Source organism: Myotis yumanensis, unplaced genomic scaffold (assembly GCF_028538775.1).
Source record: "Myotis yumanensis isolate MYYU_CA2020_CCGP unplaced genomic scaffold, mMyoYum1.0.hap1 SCAF_1, whole genome shotgun sequence".
Lineage (NCBI taxonomy): Eukaryota > Metazoa > Chordata > Mammalia > Chiroptera > Vespertilionidae > Myotis > Myotis yumanensis.
The window spans coordinates 90,223,440-90,247,193 of NW_027223752.1; the positions used below are offsets into that span (position 1 = coordinate 90,223,440).

The 23,754-nt window shown below is 45.2% G+C and overlaps 1 protein-coding gene and 1 pseudogene across 3 annotated transcripts in view; one reads left to right on the top strand and one right to left on the bottom strand.

Annotated features, from left to right (window-relative positions):
- The window catches only part of SCFD1 (sec1 family domain containing 1), a 125,043-nt gene that overhangs the window by 80,780 nt on the left and 20,509 nt on the right, over positions 1-23,754 (top strand). For all 3 annotated transcript variants that reach the window (XM_070427379.1, XM_070427388.1, XM_070427397.1), the window contains one exon: positions 875-950. In XM_070427379.1, the coding sequence (XP_070283480.1) occupies positions 875-950 (76 nt within the window). The remainder of the gene's footprint in view (positions 1-874; positions 951-23,754) is intronic.
- Positions 1-23,754, bottom strand: part of LOC139018709 (small ribosomal subunit protein uS2 pseudogene) — a 114,518-nt pseudogene that overhangs the window by 29,742 nt on the left and 61,022 nt on the right.

Sequence of the window (23,754 nt, forward strand, 5' to 3'; positions counted from 1 at the left end):
TCTTGTCCATCTCTTCATTTCAGAGGGGAATAAGGACAAGATAGGGGAAAAGAAAATATATTTGGAAAATTTTGCTTAGCATAATACTCTCCAGGTCCATCCATGCTGTCTCAAAGGGTAAGAGATAGGAGATAGTTTTGTAAATTGTTTCATTAAAAGGTATAATCAAAATGGGTCCAGAGACATAGATACATGGAACAGACTGACAGCACTCAGAATGGGTGGGAGGGATGGGAAGAGATTAACCAAAGACTATATATGCATAGCACATGGACACAGACCGTAGTGCGATGAAGGCCTGGGGTGGGGCAGGGGCTAGTGCAGCCGTGGGCAAACTACGACCTGTGGGCCGGATCCGGCCCGTTTGAAATGAATAAAACTAAAAAAAAAAAAAAGACCGTACCCTTTTATGTAATGATGTTTACTTTGAAATTATATTAGTTCACACAAACACTCCATCCATGCTTTTGTTCTGGCCCTCCGGTCCAGTTTAAGAACCCATTGTGGCCCTCGAGTCAAAAAGTTTGCCCACCCCTGGGCTAGTGGAAGGAGAAAATCTGGGACATCTGTAATACTGTCAACAATTTTTTAAAAAGCTATAGCTAAGGATCAGCAATCAAAATGTTTATTTTGAGGGCACTTCTTCATTTTTACATTTTGTTAATATTGACTAGTCAGTATTTTATTACTTTTTTATTGTTAAATAAAATTGCAGCAGTAACACCAGAATTCTCAGGTCACTTCTGTATAGTGAAAACAAATATGGTAGGTATAGAGAGCATCAGCATGTGGTATGTAATTAGGCAAATATTTTATCTGTAATCTATTGGAGAGATAGTTTATGCTTATTGTGATCCTCTTCTTTTGCCCTTAGTCTCTTTTCACGAGTCATGAATACTGGATCACAATTTGTGATGGAAGGAGTGAAGAACCTGGTATTGAAACAACAAGTAAGTACACTTGTTAGAAAACATTGGTAATCTTTTAGCATAAGTTCACATGTTTACAGGTTGCTCAGCTAAAGCAACTTCTAGATATATTCAAATTATAACTGTTAGGAATAAAATAAAATCAAGGGTCTTTTGTTGCTATATTTAAGGATTTTTCAGAGATCTGTCATTGCTTTTTTTCTTTTAATTTGCTCTTGGGTTTTACTGACATTTTTCTTTTTCTTTGACTACCATTGGGTTTGTGGAAGTGCCTTAATTGAGAAAAATAAACAAAACCTATTTAGAATAACAAACTGCTACATAATGCATATTATTTAAGTTTTAGCATATTAAGAGAATAGAGTAATGAATTTAGTAGCCTGTGTAAATTAGAATAAATAAAACATTTTAAGCCCTAGCTGGTTTGGCTCCGTGGATAGAGCATCAGCCTGTGCACTGAAGGGTCCCAGGTTTGATTCCAGTCAAGAGCACATGCCTGGGTTTCGGGCTCCATCCCCAGTGTGGAGCATGCAGGAGGCAGCCAATCAATAATTCTCTCTCATCATTGATGTTTCTGTCTCTCTCTCCCTCTCCCTTACTCTCCGAAATCAATAAAAATATATTTTTTTAAAAAACATTTTAAGTATAATTTATGTATTGGGGTAATAAAACTGTCATTTAATTTCATACTTTATTTTGGAATACCTGTCTTAGTTTTACTCATGACATTTTTAAATGGTTTTTGTATTTGTATTGTTTTTCTCTTATTCTATTATATAGCTATTCTGCATCAAAGAGTCATTAACTAGTCTTTTCGAAGAGAATTTGGTTTTTATTTTCTTTTATGGAAATTTTCAGATGTACATTAGTATGTCAAACTCTCCTGTACCTTTCACCAAGCTTCAACGCAAGATACTTTCATTCTTATTTTATCTTCCCTACCTGCATTTTTAAAAAATTTTATCTATTTTTACTGGGATATTTTAAAGCAAATCTGAGACATAATATTCACACATAAATATTTCAATTTATAATGAGAAGGTTTTAAAGGCCAAATTAAGAAAAGAGATGGAGTTAATTTTCAATTAATCATATGTGAATATTGTTTGCTTACTTGTTTTCAGAAGAAAATAGATGTTTTCTTTCTCTGAATTTCTTCTTACTTCTTTCTTATAATATTTACATTGGTATTTTATATTGACATTTTTTATTTTTGCTTTGCCTCTTTAACCAGTTTTATTGAGACATAATTAACGTACAATATTTTACTTCTTGATGAGTTCCTTGAGAACAAATAATTTCTTCCCCACCTTTGAATTTTTACATGATCCTTTGCAAAAATAGGTATTTAATTGTTATTTGAATAAATAAAATCATTTTATTATAAAAATTATGTAGGCGCCCAGCCAGTATGGCTCAGTGGTTGAGCATCCACCCATGAACTAAGACAGTGATGGCGAACTTTTTGAGCTCGGCGTGTCAGCATTTTGAAAAACCCTAACTTAACTCTGGTGCCATGTCACATATAGAAATTTTTTGATATTTGCAACCATAGTAAAACAAAGACTTATATTTTTGATATTTATTTTATATATTTAAATGCCATTTAACAAAGAAAAATCAAACAAAAAAATGAGTTCGCGTGTCACCTCTGACACGCGTGTCATAGGTTCGCCATCACTGAACTAAGAGGTCATGGTTCAATTCCCACTCAGGGCACATGCCTAGGTTGCCAGCTCCATCCCCAAAAGGGGGCATGCAGAAGGCAGCTAATTAATGTTTCTCTCTCATTGATGTTTCTATCTATCCCTCTCTCTTCCTCTCTCAAAAAAAATCAATAAAAGCATATTTTAAAAAACAAACATCTTGGCTGGCATAGCTCAGTGGTTGAGCGCCAACCTATGAACTGGAGGTCATGGTTAGATTCCCGGTCATGGCGCATGCTGGGATTCGGGCTCCATCCCCAGTGTGGGGCATGCAGGAGGCACCCGATCAATGATACTCTCTCATCATTGATGTTTCTCTCTCTCTCCCTCTCCCTTCCAAACTCTGAAATCAATACAAATTTATATATGAAAGCCTATGACATGCAATTGACCACCAGGTGGCAGACACAACGCAGGAGCTGCCAAGCTGTGGTGACTTGGCAGCTGTGGTTTTCAGGTGACATACCCGGAACCAGAGAGGAGGGAGCCCGATTCCAGGGTGCATCACCCGAGGACCGAACTCTCGCAATCTGGGTCCCCTTGGGGGATGTCGGAAATCGGGTTTTGGCCGATCCCTGTAGGCAAGGCCAAGGGACCCCACGGGTGCACGAATCCATGCACCAGGCCTCTAGTATATTTTAAAAAACAAAAAAAGTGTAGTATTACTAAAGAAGAATGAAAAATCTTAATTTGCTGATTATTTTTCAAACTTCAGATACATTTCCTAAATACTTGGGAATATATTTAGCTTCCTCCCTCTTAGAAATTATTTTCAATATCTCTCATTCTATCTCTCGCCTGATAAGGAGCTACTAGTAAATACTTACTGTACCTTTTGTACTAGTTCACAGTATTTCCCTGAGTCAATTTATCTTCACTCTTTTGGATTACGAAAAGTGAAAAGGTACAAAGATAGGAAGTCGGGCACATTAGAGATCACTGTACTGTACTTTACAATTCAACCTAGTAGCTCTTAAAGAAAAAATTACTCATGACACTTATTAAAGAACAGTAAGGCAGACTTTATTCAGGGGACCATCACAAAAGGTATTGGTACCACTGCAGTAGAGGATTGCAGTTAGAGGGAGAGATCGGGCTCAGCTCCAGATACATCAAGTTAACTTGAGAATTTATAGTCAACGAGCAGGGTAGGGTCAGTAGATGGAAGATTACTAAAAGTAAACATCAGAGATAGAGGGGGATTCTGGTTAAACCAACCTAGCAGGATTCTTGCTGAAGACAGACCAGTGTGATAGGATATCTCCTGGGAGATGGGAGAGGATGACTAACCTGATCGGATATCAAGGGTGATCAGATATGGAGGATGGGGGATTCTGGCCAACCTGATATAGCAGGATTCTTTCTAAATTTGGAAAATGCAAACAAGCACAGAAGTTCAAAGGTCGAGGCTCAGTGGAAACCGAACTCAGAAGAGCTTGAGTAGAGTTTTCTCAGGGAGATAATTTTTGTCACACCACGCTATTTATCAACAACTATAGACGGTGATTTTCTTAGGTGAGACAAAAGGGAAGCACCAATTCCTAAGGTAAAGGTAATGGGTGCCTTTTGCTAGATAGATGTATAACCACATGTAGTTAAATTTATTTTTAAGAATTACATATTTTTCTTAACAGTCACTTTTAGAAGGAAATTCCAATAGTAAGATTCTCTAAAAAAAGTATCACAAATAACTCATGGCTTTTACAGACTTAAATCTTTGGAATGATCATATATATATATATATATATATATATATATATACACACACACACACACACACACACACACATACATACATATACATATATATATATTCTTTTTTTTTTTTAATAATTTTTATTTCTTAAAGTATTACAAAGAGTATTACATATGTCTCCTTTTTTCCCCCCTTGACATTCCCCCGGCCCCTACCCCCCACCCCCCCCCGCCCCCCCCCCCCCCCCCGCCCCGTGTCTTGTGTCCATTGGTTAATCTTATACGCATGCATATAAGTCCTTCAGTTGGTCTCTTAATCCCCCCCCCCCCCAACCCTCCCCAGGCTTCCCACTGTAGTTTAACATTCTGTTCAATGTTGCTCTGCTTCTGTATCTACCCCTGTTCATCAGTCCATACTGGTCCCCTTTATTTGTCCCAACCTCACTGGAGTAGTCTCAACCTCACCAGGGCCGTTTCAACTTCACCGGGGTCGTCCCTACCACACCGGGGCCGTTTCGACCTGACCGGGGTTGTCCCTACCACACCGGGGCCGTTTCGACCTGACCGGGGTTGTCCCTACCAGACCGGTGTCGTTCCTACCTCATGGGGGCTGTTTCAACCTCACCGGGGTCGTTCCTACCTCACGGGGGCCGTTTCAACCTCACCGGGGTCGTCCCTACCACACCGAGGCTGTTTCAACCTGACCGGGGTTGTCCCTACCACACCGGGGCTGTTTCGACCTGACTGGGGTCGTCCCTACCTCACGGGGGCCGTTTCAAACTCACCGGGGTCGTCCCTACCTCACGGGGGCCGTTTCAACCTCACCGGGGTTGTCCCTACCACACCGGGGCCGTTTCGACCTGACCAGGGTCGTCCCTACCTCACGGGGGCCGTTTCAACCTCACCGGGGTTGTCCCTACCACACCGGGGCCGTTTCAACCTGACCGGGGTTGTCCCTACCACACCGGGGCTGTTTCAACCTGACCGGGGTTGTCCCTACCACACCGGGGCTGTTTTGACCTGACTGGGGTCGTCCCTACCTCACGGGGGCCGTTTCAAACTCACCGGGGTCATCCCTACCTCACGGGGGCCGTTACAACCTGACCGGGGTCGTCCCTACCACACCGGGGCTGTTTCGACCTGACTGGGGTCGTCCCTACCTCACGGGGGCCGTTTCAAACTCACCGGGGTCGTCCCTACCTCACGGGGGCCGTTTCAACCTCACCGGGGTTGTCCCTACCACACCGGGGCCGTTTCGACCTGACCAGGGTCGTCCCTACCTCACGGGGGCCGTTTCAACCTCACCGGGGTTGTCCCTACCACACCAGGGCCGTTTCGACCAGACCGGGGTTGTCCCTACCACACCGGGGCCGTTTCGACCTGACCGGGGTCGTCCCTACCTCACGGGGGCCGTTTCAACCTCACCGGGGTTGTCCCTACCACACCGGGGCCGTTTCGACCTGACTGGGGTCGTCCCTTACCTCACGGGGGCCGTTTCAACCTCATCGGGGTCGTCCCTACCACACCGGGGCTGTTTCGACCTGACTGGGGTCGTCCCTACCTCACGGGGGCTGTTTCAACCTCACCGGGGTCGTCCCTACCTCACGGGGGCCGTTTCAACCTCACCGGGGTTGTCCCTACCACACCGGGGCTGTTTCAACCTGACCGGGGTTGTCCCTACCACACCGGGGGCCGTTTCGACCTGACTGGGGTCGTCCCTACCTCATGGGGGCCGTTTCAACCTCACCGGGGTCGTCCCTACCTCACGGGGGCCGTTTCAACCTCACCGGGGTTGTCCCTACCACACCGGGGCTGTTTCAACCTGACTGGGGTTGTCCCTACCACACCGGGGCCGTTTCGACCTAACTGGGGTCGTCCCTACCTCACGGGGGCTGTTTCAACCTCACCGGGGTCGTCCCTACCACACCGGGGCCGTTTCGACCTGACCAGGGTCGTCCCTACCTCACGGGGGCCGTTTCAACCTCACCGGGGTCGTCCCTACCTCGCGGGGGCCGTTTCAACCTGACCGGGGTTGTCCCTACCACACCGGGGCTGTTTCAACCTGACTGGGGTTGTCCCTACCACACCGGGGCCGTTTCGACCTGACCAGGGTCGTCCCTACCTCACGGGGGCCGTTTCAACCTCACCGGGGTTGTCCCTACCACACCGGGGCTGTTTCAACCTCACCGGGGTTGTCCCTACCACACCGGGGCCGTTTCGACCTGACTGGGGTCGTCCCTACCTCACGGGGGCCGTTTCAACCTCACCGGGGTCGTCCCTACCTCGCGGGGGCCGTTTCGACCTAACTGGGGTCGTCCCTACCACACCGGGGCTGTTTCAACCTGACTGGGGTTGTCCCTACCACACCGGGGCCGTTTCGACCTGACTGGGGTCGTCCCTACCTCACGGGGGCCGTTTCAACCTCACCGGGGTCGTCCCTACCACACCGGGGCTGTTTCAACCTGACCGGGTCGTCCCTACCACACCGGGGCCGTTTCGACCTGACCAGGGTCGTCCCTACCTCACGGGGGCCGTTTCAACCTCACCGGGGTCGTCCCTACCACACCGGGGCTGTTTCAACCTGACCGGGTCGTCCCTACCACACCGGGGCCGTTTCGACCTAACTGGGGTCGTCCCCACCTCACGGGTGCTGTTTCAACCTCACCGGGGTCATCCCTACCACACTGGGGTCGTTTCGACCTGACTGGGGTCGTCCCTACCTCACGGGGGCTGTTTCAACCTCACCGGGGTCGTCCCTACCACACCGGGGTCGTTTCGACCTGACCGGGGTCGTCCCTACCTCACGGGGACCGTTTCAACCTCACCGGGGCCATCCCGACCTCACCGGGGCCATCCCAGCCTTACCGGGGAAACAGGAAGTTTGGCCCTCTGTCCCCTGCCGGCAGCTCCCCACCTGACAAAATCTCCAGGCGTTCCTGGTGGTTGAACATCCAGCACTCCTGCCCTCCACCAAGTGCACAGACTGCCTGTCTGCTGTCCCCCAGCGCCCCACCAGAGACTGGGACCAGTGGGCATGTTTGTGCGCTTGCTGGTACAGCAGTTCCACAGTGCCTGCCGAGTCAGGCCCAGCCCTGGCCGGCCCCGGACCCGACTCTGCCCCCCCATTGCGTCCCTCCCAGATGCAAGGAGCTGAAATCTGCAGCCTGCTGGGGTGGGCTCTGTACTTGGTGCCTCTGCACATCCTACTCAGTCTCAATGCGCTTCTTTCTATGCGAGGAGTTGAAATCTGCAGTTTGTTGGGTTGGGCTCTGTACTTGGTGTCACATCCTACTCAGTCTCAATGTTCTTTCTCTCCTTCCAGTTGTAGAGCTTCCACTGGGCCAACTTTCCCATGGTTCTGTATGATAGGTGTTTGTCTGATATTTGGTAGTTTCGATGTTGTTGTGTGAGGTAGCACGCACAGGTCTCTTCCTTATGCCGCCATCCTGGTTCTCCTGGGTCTGCTTCTTGAGTGTGTCTCCCATGGCTGCGAGCAGTTGAAGTCTGCAATTTGTTGGGATAGGCTGCAAAAGCGCAGGTGGGTCTTTTTGTGCACCTGGCACAGCTTGGATGGGGATGTAAATTGATTAGGGCTGAGACTCAGGGAGTCGCCATGGCGGAGCAAATAGCACTGGCTGAGTCTCCGCGGCCCCTTGAATCTCTGCCAGGGCTTTGTGTCCCCCAGTGCCGGCGAGCAGCTGTGCAACAGAGTCTCCCTAGCTTTCTGATGGCTGCCAGGCCGTGCTGCCTCTCCCCGTAGGGTCTGGTGCCTCATGATCCCGCCTGAACCAGCTCAGTGGATTTGAAAATTTGCAGAAGCAAAGGCGTTTCTACTTGTGAGTCTGGCACAGCCCAGATGGGATTGTAAATTGCGTAGGGCGGGGTCACAGGGAGTCGCTGGGGCGGAGACTCAGCGGCCCCTTGCCTATCCAGGACTCCAGGACTTTGTGTCCCCCAGTGCCGGCGAGCAGCCGAGCGCCAGAGCCTCCCTCGCTTTCTGACCGCTGGAAGGCCATGCCGTCTCTCGCCTTGGGGCCTGGGGCCTCAGAGACCCGCCCGAACCAGCTCAGTGGATTTGAGAGTTTGTAAAAGCACAGTCATTCCCTCTTGTGCCTCTGGCACAGCCCTGAGGGTAGGGCGGGGTCACAGGGAGTCGCCAGCGTGGAGGAAATAGCGATGGCGGCGTCTCCGCGCCCCTCGCCTCCCCGGGACACCAGGACTTCTTGTCCCTCAGTGCCGGCGAGCAGCCGCGTGTCAGAGCTTCCCTCGCTCTCCGACCACTGCAAGGCCGTGGCCGCCTCTCCCTGTGGGATCTGGGGCCTCAGAGACCCGCCCCGAGCAAGCCCAGAGGATTCGAGGGTTCGTAAAAAACCGAGAATCCATTTGCAGCCCGCGTGGCGTGTGACTGCGTACCTCTGGTTTTGGTGCCTCCGTAGCTCCCACTCAGTCTCACTGCGCTTCTTTCTTTTCCTCCAGTTGTAGATCTCCCACTGGGCCAACTTCCCCATGGTTCTGAGTGGCGGTTGTTTACTTCATAGTTGATAGTTTCAATGATGCTGTGAGAGAGCAGCACACACAGGTCCGCTCCCTACGCCGCCATCTTGGTTCCACCATATACATATATATATATTCTTTAACGTTGAAAGAATGTCTCTTTTTTCCCCCATTGACCTCTCCCATCTGCTCCCTCCCGCCCCTCCCCCTCCCCCCCCCCCCCCCCCCCCAGCATAAGCCCTCATCACCCTACAATCTGAGTCCATTGATTATTCTTATATGCATGCATACAAGTCTTTTGGTTGCTCTCTTACCTGCCCTCCTCCCACCCTCCCCTGCATTCCCTCTGAAATTTGACAGTCTGATGCTTCTATGTCTCTGGATCTATTTTTGTTTGTCATTTTATGTTGTTCATTACATTCCACAAATGAGTGAGATCATGTGATATTTATCTTTCTTCGACTGGCTTATTTCGCTTAGTATAATGCTCTCCAGGTCCATCCATGCTGCTGCAAATGGTAAGAGTTTCTTCTTTTTTACAGCAGTGTAGTATTCCATTTTGTAGATGTACCACCGTTTTCTAATCCTCTCATCTGCTGATGGGCACTTACACTGTTTCCAAATCTTAGCTATTGTAAATTGTGCTGCTATGAACATAGGCGTGCATATTTCCTTTCTGATTGGTGTTTCTGATTTCTTGGGATATATTCCTAGAAGTGGGATCACTGGGTCAAATGGGAGTTCCATTTTTAGTTTTTCGAGGAAACTCCATACTGTTCTCCACAGTGGCTGCACCATTCTGCATTCCCACCAACAGTGTATGAGGGTTCCTTTTTCTCCACATCCTCTCCAGCACTTGTCGTTTGTTGATTTGTTGATGATGGCCATTCTGACAGGTGTGAGATGGTACCTCATTGTCATTTTGATTTGCATCTCTCGGATGATGAGTGACTTTGAGCATTTATTCATATGTCTCTTGGCCTTCTTTATGTCCGCTTTTGAAAAGCGTCTGCTTAGGTCCCTTGCCCACTTTTTTATTGGATTGTTTATCTTCCTTTTGTTAAGTTATATGAGTTCCCTATAAATTTTGGAGATTAAACCCTTATCAGATGTCACATTGGCAAATATGATCTCCCATGCAGTGGGCTTTCTTGATTTGTTGATGGTGTCTTTTGCTGTGCAGAAGCTTTTTATTTTGATGTAGTCCCATTTGTTTATTTTCTCCTTAGTTTCCACTGTCCTACTAAATGTATCGGTAAAGATATTGCTATGAGATATGTCTGATATTTTGCTGCTTTTGGATTCTTCTAAGATTTTTATGGATTCCCATCTTACATTTAAGTCTTTTATCCATTTTGAGTTTATTTTTGTGTATGGTGTAAGTTGGTAGTCTAGTTTCATTTTTTTGCATGTATCTGTCCAATTTTCCCAACACCATTTATTGAAGAGACTGTCTTGACTCCATTTTATGTTCTTGCCTCTTTTGTCAAATATTAATTGAACATAATGACTTGGGTCAATTTCAGGGTTCTCTGCTCTGTTCCATTGGTCTATGTGTCTGTTCTTGTGCCAGTACCATGCAGTTTTGAGAACAGTGGCTTATGTAATATAACTTGATATCTGGTATTGTGATCCCTCCAACTTTGTTCTTCTTTCGCAGGATTGCTGTGGCTATTCAGGGTCTTTTTTTAAATTATTATTCTATATACATTTTTGGAGAGCTTCTTCTAGGTCTGTGAAATATGCCATTGGTATTTTAATCTATAGATTGCTTTGGGTAGTAAGGACATTTTAGTGATGTTGATTACCAGTTCATGAACACGGTATATTTTTCCACTTGTTTATATCTTCTTCTATCTCTTTTTTCATCGTCCTATAGTTTCCTGAGTACAAATCTTTTACCTCCTGAGTTTATTCTTAGGTATCTTAAATTTTTTTTTTGCAATGATAAATGGGATTTTTTTTTTTTTTTTTTAGTTTCTCTTTCTGTGAGTTCATTGTTGGTGTATAAAAAAGCCATAGATTTCTGGGTATTAATTTTGTATCCTGCTACATTGCCGAATTCATTTATTAAGTCTAGTAGTTTTTTGATGGAGTCTTTAGGGTTTTCAATGTACAATATCATGTCATCTGCGAATAAAGACAGTTTTACTTCTTTTCCAATTTGGATGCCTTTTATTTCTTCTTCTTGTCTGATCGCTATGGTTAGCGCTTCCAATACTATGTTTTCTTTGTGTTTTGTTTTTTTGGTTTTTTTTTTCAATACTATGTTGAACAGGAGTGGTGAAAGTGGGCATCCCTGTCTTGTTCCTGTTCTTAGGGGAAATGGTTTTACTATTTGTCCATTGAATATGATGTTGGTTATTAGGTTTGTCATGTAAGGCTTTTATTATGTTGCGGGACGATCCCTCTATTACACTTTGCTGTGAGTTTTTATTAAAAACTTGTGTTGGATTTTATGAAATGCTTTTTATGCATCAATTGATATGACCATGTGGTTTTTGTCTCTCAATTTTTGTATGTAATTTATCACGTTTATTGATTTGCAGATATTGTACCAGCCTTGTTTCCCTGGAATAAATCCCATTTAGTCATGCTGTATGACCTTTTAAATGTATCGCTGGATGCGATTTGCTAATATTTTGTTGAGGATGGTAGCATCTATGTTCATCAGGGATATTGGCCTGTAATTCCATTTCTTTGTAGAGTCTTTATCTGGTTTTGGGATTAGGATAATGCTGGCTTCATAGAAAGAGCTTGGAAGTGTTCTTTCCTCTTGAACTTTTTGGAATAGTCTGAGGAGGATCGATGTTAGTTCTTCTTTGAATGTTTGGTAAAACTCCCCTGTGAAGCTGTCCAGACCAGGGTTTTTGTTTGCTGGAAGTTTTTTGATTGCTGCTTCAATTTCATTGGTAGTTATCGGCCTATTCAGGTTTTCTGATTCTTCCTGATTGAGTTTTGGAAGATTGTATTTTTCTAGGAATATGTCCATTTCATCTAGATTGTCCAGTTTGTTGGGGTAGTTATTCGCAATATTTTTTTTACAGTCCTTTGTATTTCTGTGGGCTTGGTTGTTACTTTACCTCTTTCATTTCTGATTTTATTTGGTTCCTCTCTCTGTGTTTCTTGATGAGCCTGGCTAGAGGTTCATCAATCTTGTTTATCCTTTCAAAGAACCAGTTCTTTGAGTTATTTAGGATTGCTATTTCTTTTTTTTTTTTAATATATTTTATTGATTTTTTACAGAGAGGAAGGGAGAGGGATAGAGAGTTAGAAACATCGATGAGAGAGAAACACCGATCAGCTGCCTCCTGCACATCTCCCACTGGGGATGTGCCCGCAACCCAGGTACATGCCCTTGACCGGAATCGAACCTGGGACCCTTCAGTCCGCAGGCCGATGCTCGATCCACTGAGCCAAACCGGTTTCAGCATAGGATTGCTATTTCTTTACTGAGTTTTTGTTTAGATGATTTATCCATTGGTGTCAATGAGGTATTAAAGTCCCCTACTATGACTGTACTAGAGGCCCGGTGCACGAAATTCGTGCACGAGGAGCAGGGGGCAGGTCCCTCAGCCCGACCTGCATCCTCTCCAATCCGAGCCCTCAGGGGATGTCCTACTGATGGCTTACGCCCGCTCCCTGTGGTTCTCTGCTGTCTGCTGGGCCCGCTTGGCCACTCTCTAGTTGCCGCAGCGACGGCTCAGCAGGCCCTGCTCTCAGCGGCTGCCCCCCGGGACTGGAGGACTCCAGCGGGTCTGAGAGAACTGGGCACCGCCATCTGGTAGCTATGGGCGCAGCCATTTTGTGTCGGAGTGATGGTTAATTTGCATATTACTCTTTTATTAGATAGGATTGCTGTCGATCTCTCCCTTGATATCTTCCAGAAGTTTTTTTATATATTTAGGTGCTCCTATATTGGGTGCATATATGTTTACCAGAGTTATAGCCTCTTGTTGAATCGATCCCTTTAATATTATGAAGTGGTCTTCCTTACCTCTTGTTATGGCTTTCACTTTGAGGTCAATTTTGTCAGATATAAGTATTGCTTCCCCAGCTTTTTTTTTTTTTTTTTTTCATTTCCATTTGCCTGAAAAAGAATTTTCCATCCCTTCACTTTCAATCTGTGTGAGTCCTTTGTTCTGTGATGGGTCTCTTTTTGACAGCATATATATGGGTCATGTTTTTCTATCCATTCAGCTACCCTATGTCTTTTGATTGGAGCTTTTAGTCCATTTACGTTTAAGGTTATTATTGCTAGATACTTGTTTATTGCCATTTTTATTTTTTATGCCTCTATTCTTTCTTCCCTTTCTATTTCTTCTTTTTACAGCAGTCTTTTTCACATTTCTTGCATTGCTGGTTTGGTGGTAATAAACTCTCTTAGCCTTTTTTTGTCTGGAAACCTCCTGATTTCGCCTTCTATTTTGAATAATAGCCTTGCTGGATAAAGTATTCTTGGACTCAGTCCCTTGATTTGCATCAGTTTGTATACTTCATTCCTTTTCCTTCTGGCTTGATATGTTTCTGTTGAGAAATCAGTTGATAATCTAATGGGAGATCCCTTATAGGTAACTTTCTGTCTCTCTCTGGCAGCCTTTAAGATTCCTACTTTGTAGTTGACATTTGCCAATTTAATTATGATGTGTCTTGGTGTCCTTTTTGGGATTGTTTCAGACTTCTTGGACTTGTGTGAGTTTTTTCTTCCCAAAATCAGGGAAGTTTTCTGTCATTTTTTCTCCAAAAAGATTTTCTATTCCTTGCTCAGCTTCCTCTCCTTCTAGCACCCCTATTATGTGGATGTTGTTTCATTTTGTGTTGTCCCAAAGCTCCCGTATACTCTCCTACTGTTATTTATGTGTTGTGTTTTTTTCCAGTTTCTGCTTTGCCTGGGTGTTTTTTCTACCTTGTCTTCTAATTCGCCGATTCAGTCCTAAGCTTCTTCTAGTCTACTGCTGAAACCTTTTATTGTGATCTTTATTGCAGCTATGTCATTCTTCATTTCCTCTTGATTTTTAGACAGTAAATTTCTTAACCAGCTGTTTGAGCATCCTTATAACCATTATTCTGAATTCTTTCTCTGATAAATTGCTTGCCTCCATTTCATTTATTTCCTTTTCTCGTGATTCCTCCTTTCATTTCATATGTGGGTTCTTTTGTCTCCCCATTTTTGCTGTTCCTTTGTGATTATGTCTATTAGATCAAACTGCTATGCCACCCAGATATTTCAAATTTGTCTTATGTAGTAGATGTTTTGTGGGACCCAGTGGTGCAGTCTTTCAGGTCTTCTGGGCTGGGTATTCTAGGGATGCCCCTACATGAGATATTTGGGTTCTTTTGATGTAGTTGGTTTTGAATGTTATTGTCCCATTCGTGGATGGAGTCTTCTGTCAGGGTGTCTGGTTATGTGGCTTGCTCTCTACCACATCGTGCCAACCGTTGTAGAGGAGCTGACCGAACAGCACAAAATACAACACGATAAGACATGACCCAAAAGGAACAGAACATGAATTATACAGCACACCTATACCCCCAATAAAAGTGACCACCAGAGAGATGAGAATTAGGAGAGAGAAAAATGATAGTGTGGAAAGAAAAAAAGGGAGGAAGAATATGGGGAGAAAATACAACAAAACAAACAAATAAACCAAAAGGCACAAAAAACACCCAGAAAAGGGGGGTGGAGGGCAGAATCTCTAGAGGCAGAACTTTATACAGAAAATAAGGTTAAGGAATTGGATGAATAGGGAAGAACCACAGTTTAGTATAGAGGAGGGAGAATGAGAGTGTGTGGATAAGAAGGAAAAATTTATAAATAAATAAATAAATTAATTAATTAATTTATTTATTTGAGAAGGAGAATAGAGGAGAGAGCAGATAGGCCTGAATTTAGGAAATGAAACTAATTTAAAAATTAGGGGAAGAAAAGAGCAAGAGAGGAGAGATAAAGAGAAACAAAAAAAGTGGGGTAGCGAAGAAAGAGAGAAGAGAAGGGAAAATGGAGTAGGAGCAGAGAAGAGGAAATTAGATATATGAATTAGCCAACAGAGACTACAATAATAACACATCAGTAAAGCAGATAAAAATCAATTTTTAAAAAGGGGTAAAACAGTGGTTCTCAACCTGTGGGTTGCGACCCTTTGGGGTTTGAATGACCCTTTCACAGGGGTTACCTAAATACATCCTGCATATCAGATATTTACATTACGATTCATAACAGTAGCAAAATAACAGTTATGAAGTAGCAACGAAAATAATTTTATGGTTGGGGGTCACCACAACGTGAGGAACTGTATTAAAGGGTCGCGGCATTAGGAAGGTTCAGAACCACTGGGGTAAAAAGAAAGGAAAGAGAAAAACGAAAGTGGAGAAGGGAGAAGGAAAACAGGATGAAACAGAGAAGTCAGGAAGGAAAAGGGGGGTAATGTACGTGGGTTGCGGGCACATCCCCAGTGGGAGATGTGCAGGAGGCAGCTGGTCGATGTTTCTCTCTCATCGATGTTTCTAACTCTCTATCTCTCTCCCTTCCTCTCTGTAAAAAATTAATAAAATATATTTTTAAAAAATAAAAATAAAAAAAGAAAATAATCCATACTAATAATCGACAAATATGTAAATTGACCATCCCTCCATGATGCCCACAGCCAATCAGGAGTGGGTATGCAAATTAACCCGTCAAAGATGGCAGGACTGTGGGCATTGCGCACACACACAGGCGCCGAACAGCCGGGGGCGGGGCACTTTGGGCCTATGCGCGCAGGCGCTGAGTGGCCGGGGGCAGGGTGGGGCGCCTGTCTTCAAAACTAGGCGTCCGTCCCCAGCCACTCTGGGCTGGTGGGCAGCGTGCACCGGCGTCCCGCCCTGCCCAGGCCACTCTGGACTGGTAGGCAGCATGCGCGGAGAGCCTCTGGGCAGGGGAGGAGGGCCGGCGGAGGGCGGCCTGTACTCCCCACATGGCGTCGGTAGCAGCTGTGAGTGCGCTAAGCGGAACCTGTAGGCCGAGCTGAAATAGCGCCTGCAGGCCATTAGCGCCGAGGAGTGGCTGCGCAAGTCCCACCTCCTGTCCCAGAATGTGCGTGATTGCAGGGACAGCCACCGTGGCGGGCCAGATTGACGCCCTCCTGGCCGCGCCACGGGGGTTTGCGGATCTTCGAAGCCACAGGCCTCCAGTGCGCACATCCTCTCCTCCCCACCTGGCGTGCGAACATCCCCCAGCGCGCTGTCACCCATGCATGCCTGCAATAGTCCCTGACCATGGTACGTGCACGTTCCCTCCGCCGCACTTCCACCAACCCCAGCATGCCTACATCCCCCACAGGACGTGCGCACGTCCCCTCCATCAAACTCACGTCCTTTGGAGAGTGTCTGGGTGTTCTGGGTGCTGAGGGTGGGCGCCTGTGAGATGACAGTTGAAGGGCGAAGTGGTGATGCCCTTTTCCCGTGGAGGCCAGTGCAGCAATGAAATCACTTCTGTGGGGCTAATGCAGGTGCTGAGGCGGGAGCAGGTGCAAACAGGCACACCTAGTGGGCGCAGGCGGCCCTCTCTGAGGTGCCTTCGGTCAGGGTTCAAGATCAGGAACCCAGAGGAGGCAAGGAGTTCCATCCTCTCAGTGGAATGGTGGGATAGTCGGGGCGACTGCAGAGGAGGAATGTGCACTTTGGGTGCCAGCACCCATGAGCAGAGGCTGCCCTGACTGAGCCTCACTCATGTGGGGCCCAGCGCACTCCTGCCGGGCAACGGGTGACAGGACATGCTTTTCCAAGTTAATGAGAGAAACATTGATTCTCCCACTGCCCACGAAGGTGGAAAGTGAAGTGGGGAGACATGTGGGGAATGAACAAGGTTCCCTGTCTGGAGGTTCCAAATCTGCTGTTGGTTCCTTTCACCGCTGACTAGAGATATACAGGGTGCTCCCCCCAAAATGTATACACACTTTGAATACCTATTAATTCCAGTGGGTTTAAGCATGAAAAGAAAAACAACAATGGAGCTGTCATCTGTTAAAAGTGCGGGCACAAACTGACAGTAGGACATTCCCCGAGGGGTCCCGGATTGGAGAGGGTGCAGGCCAGACTGAGGGGCTCCCCCCCACCCCACCCTGCACAAATTTCGTGCACCGGGCCTCTAGTAAAAAAAGAATACTAAAAAGTTTTTTAATTTTTTTAAAAATAAAAAAGTGAAGTGTCATTTGCTTCAGCCACGTTTTAATGCCCCATGGGGGTTGATTTAGGACCTCACTCTTATGTCTGTCTGCCAATTCTGGGCTTCCTGTTAGATAGTTAGGTGCTGACCACTGTCAGGCACTGTCTGTGGCTTTTAGCACGGTGTTGAAGCTCCAGGTGATCTACTGCTCCTCTGCATGTGTCTGTCTCCACGGGCCTTGGCTGCAAGCAGACAGGACCAATCTGCCCGCTTTGCCTGACTGCCAGCTGTCAATCTTAATCACTCAAGTATCTATTTTTGTCAGGGCTTTAGGTGGGGGTGGTGATGTTTCGCTTCCCAGGGAATCAGATAGATGTTTTTTTTCTTGACTCAGAGCTACTCTGAATGATCCAAAATATTACTCTGGTCTTTGGATGGTCAGTTATCCTTATATGGAGACCAATTGGGTTGGCTGGCAACCTGGAGTTTTTATCAGTCTGGTTCCCAGAATTGTGGGGCAGACTGGCCCCTCTTCCAACCCAGTCACTGAGGGCTCTTTGGGGCTATTCAGAACCTTTGTTTCCTTTGTATAGCTCAAAATGCAGGCAGGGTGCAGCAGGCTGTATTACCTACCTTGATGCTACAGTCAGGGGCTAGCTCTTCAGGAGAGAAATGGCCACTTAGGTTTGGAAGGTTATGAACATCCCGGTGCTGGAGTCCTATCCACGTTTCCTTGCTCTGCTTCCCTCCCCAGCCTCAGGCACCTCAACTCTGTGCCTCTCCCTGTGCCACACCCTCTTACAATTGAAAAGTCCCGTGTTCTGGGTTTAGCTAATAAAAACAAAGACAACCAAAAGCAAAACAACCATGAAACTGCAGGTTTCTCCCCTCCTTCCCCCCCCTCCCCGGCACCATGCTGCTCGGGCCACTTCTCAGGACGCCTTTCTGGACACAGCCTTGCGTGGCTGCAGTTTTACATCTAGATTTCCCAGCAACAAGCAGCCCTGTGGCTTTTCCTTTTCATGCCTGTTGCCAAGGGATGCAGCTTTGGTGCAATGCAGCTTCCTCCTCACCTTCTCAGCATGGTGGCCAAGTATCCCTCTCCAGCCCAGATCCCCATTCCTGTCGTTTTCCAGGCATCCTCTGCCCTTCCTTCTTGTAAATTGTCGCCACAGCTGTGTCTAATTTGTTAATTCCAGGTGGATGTTCTCCAATTTAGTTGCTTTTCCAGTCTGGCCTGGGACGAGGTGCACAACACATGTGCCTATTCATCTGCCATTTTCCAATTCCCATATTTTTATTTTGAACTTATTACCTTACTAGAGGCCCAATGCATGGATTCGTGCACCGGAGTGGTCCCTTGGCCTGGCCTTCGGGGACTGGGCCGAAAACAGCAGTCTGACATCCCCCGAGGGGTCCTGGATTGCAAAAGGGCGCAGGCCAGGATGAGGGATCCCACCAGTGCATGATTCCACGCACTGGGCTGGTTTTGGCTGATCCCCGCAGGCCAGGCCAAGGGACTCCACCAGTTCAAGAATCCTTGCACTGGGCCTCTAGTATGCATATAAGATCTTTTATTAATCTCTTCCTGCCCTCTCTCCTCTCCCTTCCCTCTGAGATTCATCACTCTGTTCCATGTTTCTATGCCTGAGCATTGAGCATCTTCCCCCTGGGTCAGTGGGCATCATAGCTACTGGTGGAATGGTTGAACTGTGGACAGTCACTTAGGCTTTTATATATATAGTCACATGATATATGTCCTCTAATGGTGCCAGTAAAGATGCATCTAAACTAATCAACCTAAATATTTTATTGTGTTAACACAAAATTTGTTTTTACCTAGAGTTCTTAAAATATAAAAATTAATTATCCTCTTTGACTTCAAGGCCCTTTTGTTTTCTTAACATTGCAAATCACAAACAACTTTGATATAAGAAGTTTCTCACTTATAAAAATAAAATTTGAAATGACTCTTGGTTATCTGTGTACAACATTACTGCTGTAATGACAAGGTGAGCCATGCCATTTTTTTTTCAAGTGGATGTTAATAAAACGTTTTAGGTTCAAATTAGAGGGAATAGTTTTTAATTTGGTGAGGGGAGAGTATTTATATTGTGAAATAAAAATAAAAGTCATATTGCAAAACAGTCCCAGATGATCTTTTGTTATTGTTGTTTCAAAAAGAAAAGAGAGGGGAAAAAATAGAGGATATTGAAGGGTATGCACCTAAGTTTTAAATGTTAGTTTTTTCTGGGTGAGTATTCATCTCTGAGTATCTTTATGACAAATTAAAGGCCCAGTGCACAGATTTGTGCACCGGTGGGATCCCTCAGCCTGGCCTTCGGGGATCGGGCTGAAACTGGCTCTCCAACATCCCCTGAGGGGTCCCAGATTGCGGGAGGGTTGCCGGCCAGGCTGAGGGACCCCACCGGTGCATGAATCTGTGCACTGGGCCTCTAGTCTATAATAATAAAAGCATAATATGCAAATTGACCGGACAGCTGGACAGTGGAAGGGCCGGCGGAGGCAGCTGGGGTTGCGAGGGCCTACTCTTGCATGAATTTTGTGCATCAGGCCTCTAGTCTGTATATATGAAAGCCTAAGCACAGGTCCTTCAGCCTAACCTGTGGGGATCGGGCCAAAACCGGCTCTCCGCCATCCTCTGAGGGATCCCTGATTGCAAGATGGCACAGGCCAGACCAAGGGACCCCACCGGTGCATGAACTTGTGCACCGGGCCTCAAGTATGCATATAAGATCTTTGGTTAATCTCTTCCTGCCCTCCACACTCCCCCCCCTTCCCTCTGAGATTCATCAGTCTATTCCATGTTTCCATGCCTGTGGTTTCTGCTTCTGCGTTGAGCATCTGCCCCCTGGTGGTCAGTTGTGTGTCATGGCTACCGGCTGGTTGCCTGGTTGGCTGGTCGCTTAAGCTTTTATATATAGAGATTCCTAGAATTCATTTAGAATCAAAGGAGTGAACATTTCTCTTTAATAAATTGTTCTTAATAAATATTGCCAAATTGCCCTCCAGAAAAGTTGTAGCAATTTGCCATGAATTACAGTGCCTGTTTCTCTACATACTTTTCAAACCTTGACATGTGTGTTTATAATCTTTGTCAGTCAATACTTAAAAATGAGTCTCTTGTTCTAGAACTATTTAAGCTAATACAAATCCACTTTTAAAGCTACATTGTCCTAATGTTCTAAAATAGAGGTACTGTGGTGGGAGATCTGGGGCATTTGGGGGACTAAAAGGAAAGAGATGCCAGGGAAGAGACTGCTAGAAATACGTTCAGTTTCACACTTAGAAAATTCTGAGTAATTTAGGAGAAACCAAGATGGTGGCATAGGTAAACACCTGAAATTGCTGCCTCGCACAACCACTTCAAAAATACAACTAAAAGACAAAACGGACATCATCCAGAACCACAGGAAGGCTGGCTGAGTGGAAATTCTACAACTAGAAGAAAAGAGAAAAGCACACTGAGACTCAGAGGAGGTGCGGAAGTAAAAGTGCAGAGGTACGGAGGTGCACGCGGCAAGGGCTGGCAACTGAGGACGTGGTTGTCTTTTTAAATTGGGAGGGAGACACAAGCTCCTGATGCCCCAACTCCAGTTCTGGGCGAGTCTCTGGGGACCTAGACTCATACGGGGAGAAACTGGACTGTCTGGCAGCAGGCGAAACTTGAGGGTGGCTTTCTCTCAGAGGTGCTTGCAGCACTTACCTCAGGACACTGAGACCCGGGACCTCTTAGGGCAGGACTGAGGATCAGACATAGCTGTTTGCTCCACCCTGTTGATTCTAAGACCCCGCCCCACCCAAGCTGTGCACAGAGGCTTTTGCATATGAATGACCTGGCCCTTTGCAATCTAAAATTACCTAACAAACTGCAGCTGGGTCAGAGAGACCCAGAACATCCAAAAGAAGGCTCAAGGCCCCACAGCAGCTTGCATTGCTTCACATCTGGGCCTCAACTGGGCACCTCCAAATCCCAAACAAAGAAGAGGAATCTGCAAATCTCTTCGTAGCTCCTGCTGGGTAGCCTCAGGCAAAGGCTAAATTAGCACCTTCCTAGAGATTCAAGAGCCAGTGTACCCAGTGGTCAGATTGGGACCATCCAGATTACAACTCCTCAGATCCATAAGGGACACACTCAGGGGACAGACTCAGTGAGGACCAAAGCCCCACTGAAGCAAGTCTTGCCCCATAAGGATGTCTCCAGCACAGAAGTTCTCCCACTGCAGACACAGCTGATTCTTACAGCCAATTGGCCTGGAGGTCAATTCCTCCCAGTGATACCAACAACAATCAAGGCTTAACTACAACAAGTCTGTGCACAAAGCCCGCAAAGTGGTGCACCAAGAGTGTCCACCTCAGGTAATTGGGGAGGCTGAGCCACTGGGCCCTATAGGACACCTAGCACACAAAGCCACTTTATCAACACAGGAAAGCAGCCAAAATGCGGAGACAAAGAAACAGGTCACAAATGACAGAAATGGAGGAAAGCAAACTACTGGATATAGAGTTTAAAACCACGCTTATAAGGTTTTTCAAGAATTTTCTTGAAACCGCCAATAAATTTAGTAAGACCCTCAATAAGTCTAGTGAGACCCTCGAGGATATGAAAAAGGACCAACTAGAAATTAAGCATACACTGACTGAAATAAAGAATATTATACAAAGATCCAACAGCAGACTAGAGGATCGCAAGAATCAAGTCAAAGATTTGAAGTATGAAGAAGTAAAAAACACCCAACCAGAAAAGAAAAAAGAATCCAAAAATATGAAGATAGTGTAAGGAGCCTCTGGGACAACTTCAAGCGTACCAACATCCGAATTATGGGGGTGCCAGAAGAAGAGAGAGAGCTAGATATTGAAAATCTATTTGAAGAAATAATGACAGAAAACTTCCCCTACCTGGTGAAAGAAATAGACTTACAAGTCCAGGAAGCTCAGAGAACCCCAAACAAAAGGAATCCAAAGAGGACCACACCAAGACACATCATAATTAAAATGCCAAGAGCAAAAGACAAAGAGAGAATCTTAAAAGCAGCAAGAGAAAGAAACTCAGTTACCTATAAGGGAATTCCCATACCACTGTCAGCTGATTTCTCAACAGAAACTTTGCAAGCCAGAAGGGAGTGGCAAGAAATATTCAAAGTGATGAATGCCAAGAACCTACAACCAAGATTACTTTATCCAACAAAGCTATCATTCAGAATTGAAGGTCAGATAAAGAGCTTCACAGATAAGGAAAAGCTAAAGGAGTTCATCACCACCAAACCAGTATTATATGAAATGCTGAAGGTATCCTTTAAGAAGAGGAAGAAGAAGAAAAAGGTAAAGATACAAATTATGAACAACAAATACGCATCTATCAACAAGTGAATCTAAAAATCAAGTGAATAAATAATCTGATGAACAGAATAAACTGGTGAATATAATAGAATCAGGGGCATAGAAAGGGAGTGGACTGACTATTCTCGGGGGGAAAGGGGTGTGGGGGTGCGGGAAGAGACTGGACAAAAATCGTACACCTATGGATGGGGGGGTGAGGGGTAAGGGCAGAGGGTGGGGTGGGAACCGGATGGAAGGGAGCTGTGGGGGGGAAAAAGAGGAACAACTGTAATAATCTGAACAATAAAGATTAAAAAAATAGATTTGAACAAGAAAACTGAAAAATAAATTGATGTAACAGGAAAATTTTAACACTAACTGTATATTGAACTGTATTAAGAAATTGTTAATTATTTTAGATGTGGTAATAGTGTTAGATTATTTTTTAACGCATATATTGGAGATATGTACTGAAATATTGATGGCTAAAATTGTTTGATTTTGGGAACTTGTTTTGAAACAGCCTAGGAAAGTGAATAGTAGGTGAATATAAATGAAATAAGATTTGCCGTGAGTTGATAATTATTGAAGCTGGGAGATGGAGGATTGGACTTATTTTATTGGGTTGACGTAATCCTGTTTTCTTTAATATACTATGATTTGGGGGGGAAAGAACTTCATGTATTTTTCTATTTCCTCATCTGAGGATGTTGATGTGGATATTGGATTCACCTATAGATTCCTTTCTGATTTATAATTATTCCTATCTTCACTTCACTGGCAACATTCCACCCCTTCTATCGTTGATACATCCCTCATTGCCAATATTATTTCCAGTGTCGATACCTCATCTTATTCTTTACTGGTTGATAGTCTTCAAAATAGGCATTCTCTTCAAGGAGGTCCACATACTACTTTTCATTCTTCATGGCTTTGATAATCAGGAAACTTCAACACTTGTCCCAACCTCACTGCTGACTTCATCATCAACGTGTCATCCAAGCCCAAGGCTGCAAGGGGAGTTAGAAAGAGCCCCCATAGACCATGTGGCAGTATAGAGCAACAAGTGGCTAATTCTAGGAGAGCTAGAGGGGCAGTCGTTTTTAACAGTTTTGGACATAGGGCTGTATTGTCTTTTTTAAATGTCTGTTTTTTAATTAATGTGTATATTTTGTTTCAGATTTGTTTTTAAGCAATCACACCATCAGAAGTAAAATTAACATTGTTTTTATTTAAACTTTTACAGTGATTAAAATCATAAAACATGACTATGGTCATAAACTAGATAGGGTTCTTAGAAATAGATTTCTATTTTTTTTCTCTCCAGATAATTTCCAGTGTATGTATTTGAAATTTGAACATTTTAGAAAGGGTGGTCCTTAATTTAGGATATTCATTGTGTATGGGACTTTGTCTCTCAAATCTGTATTTACAGAGGCTTTCTACT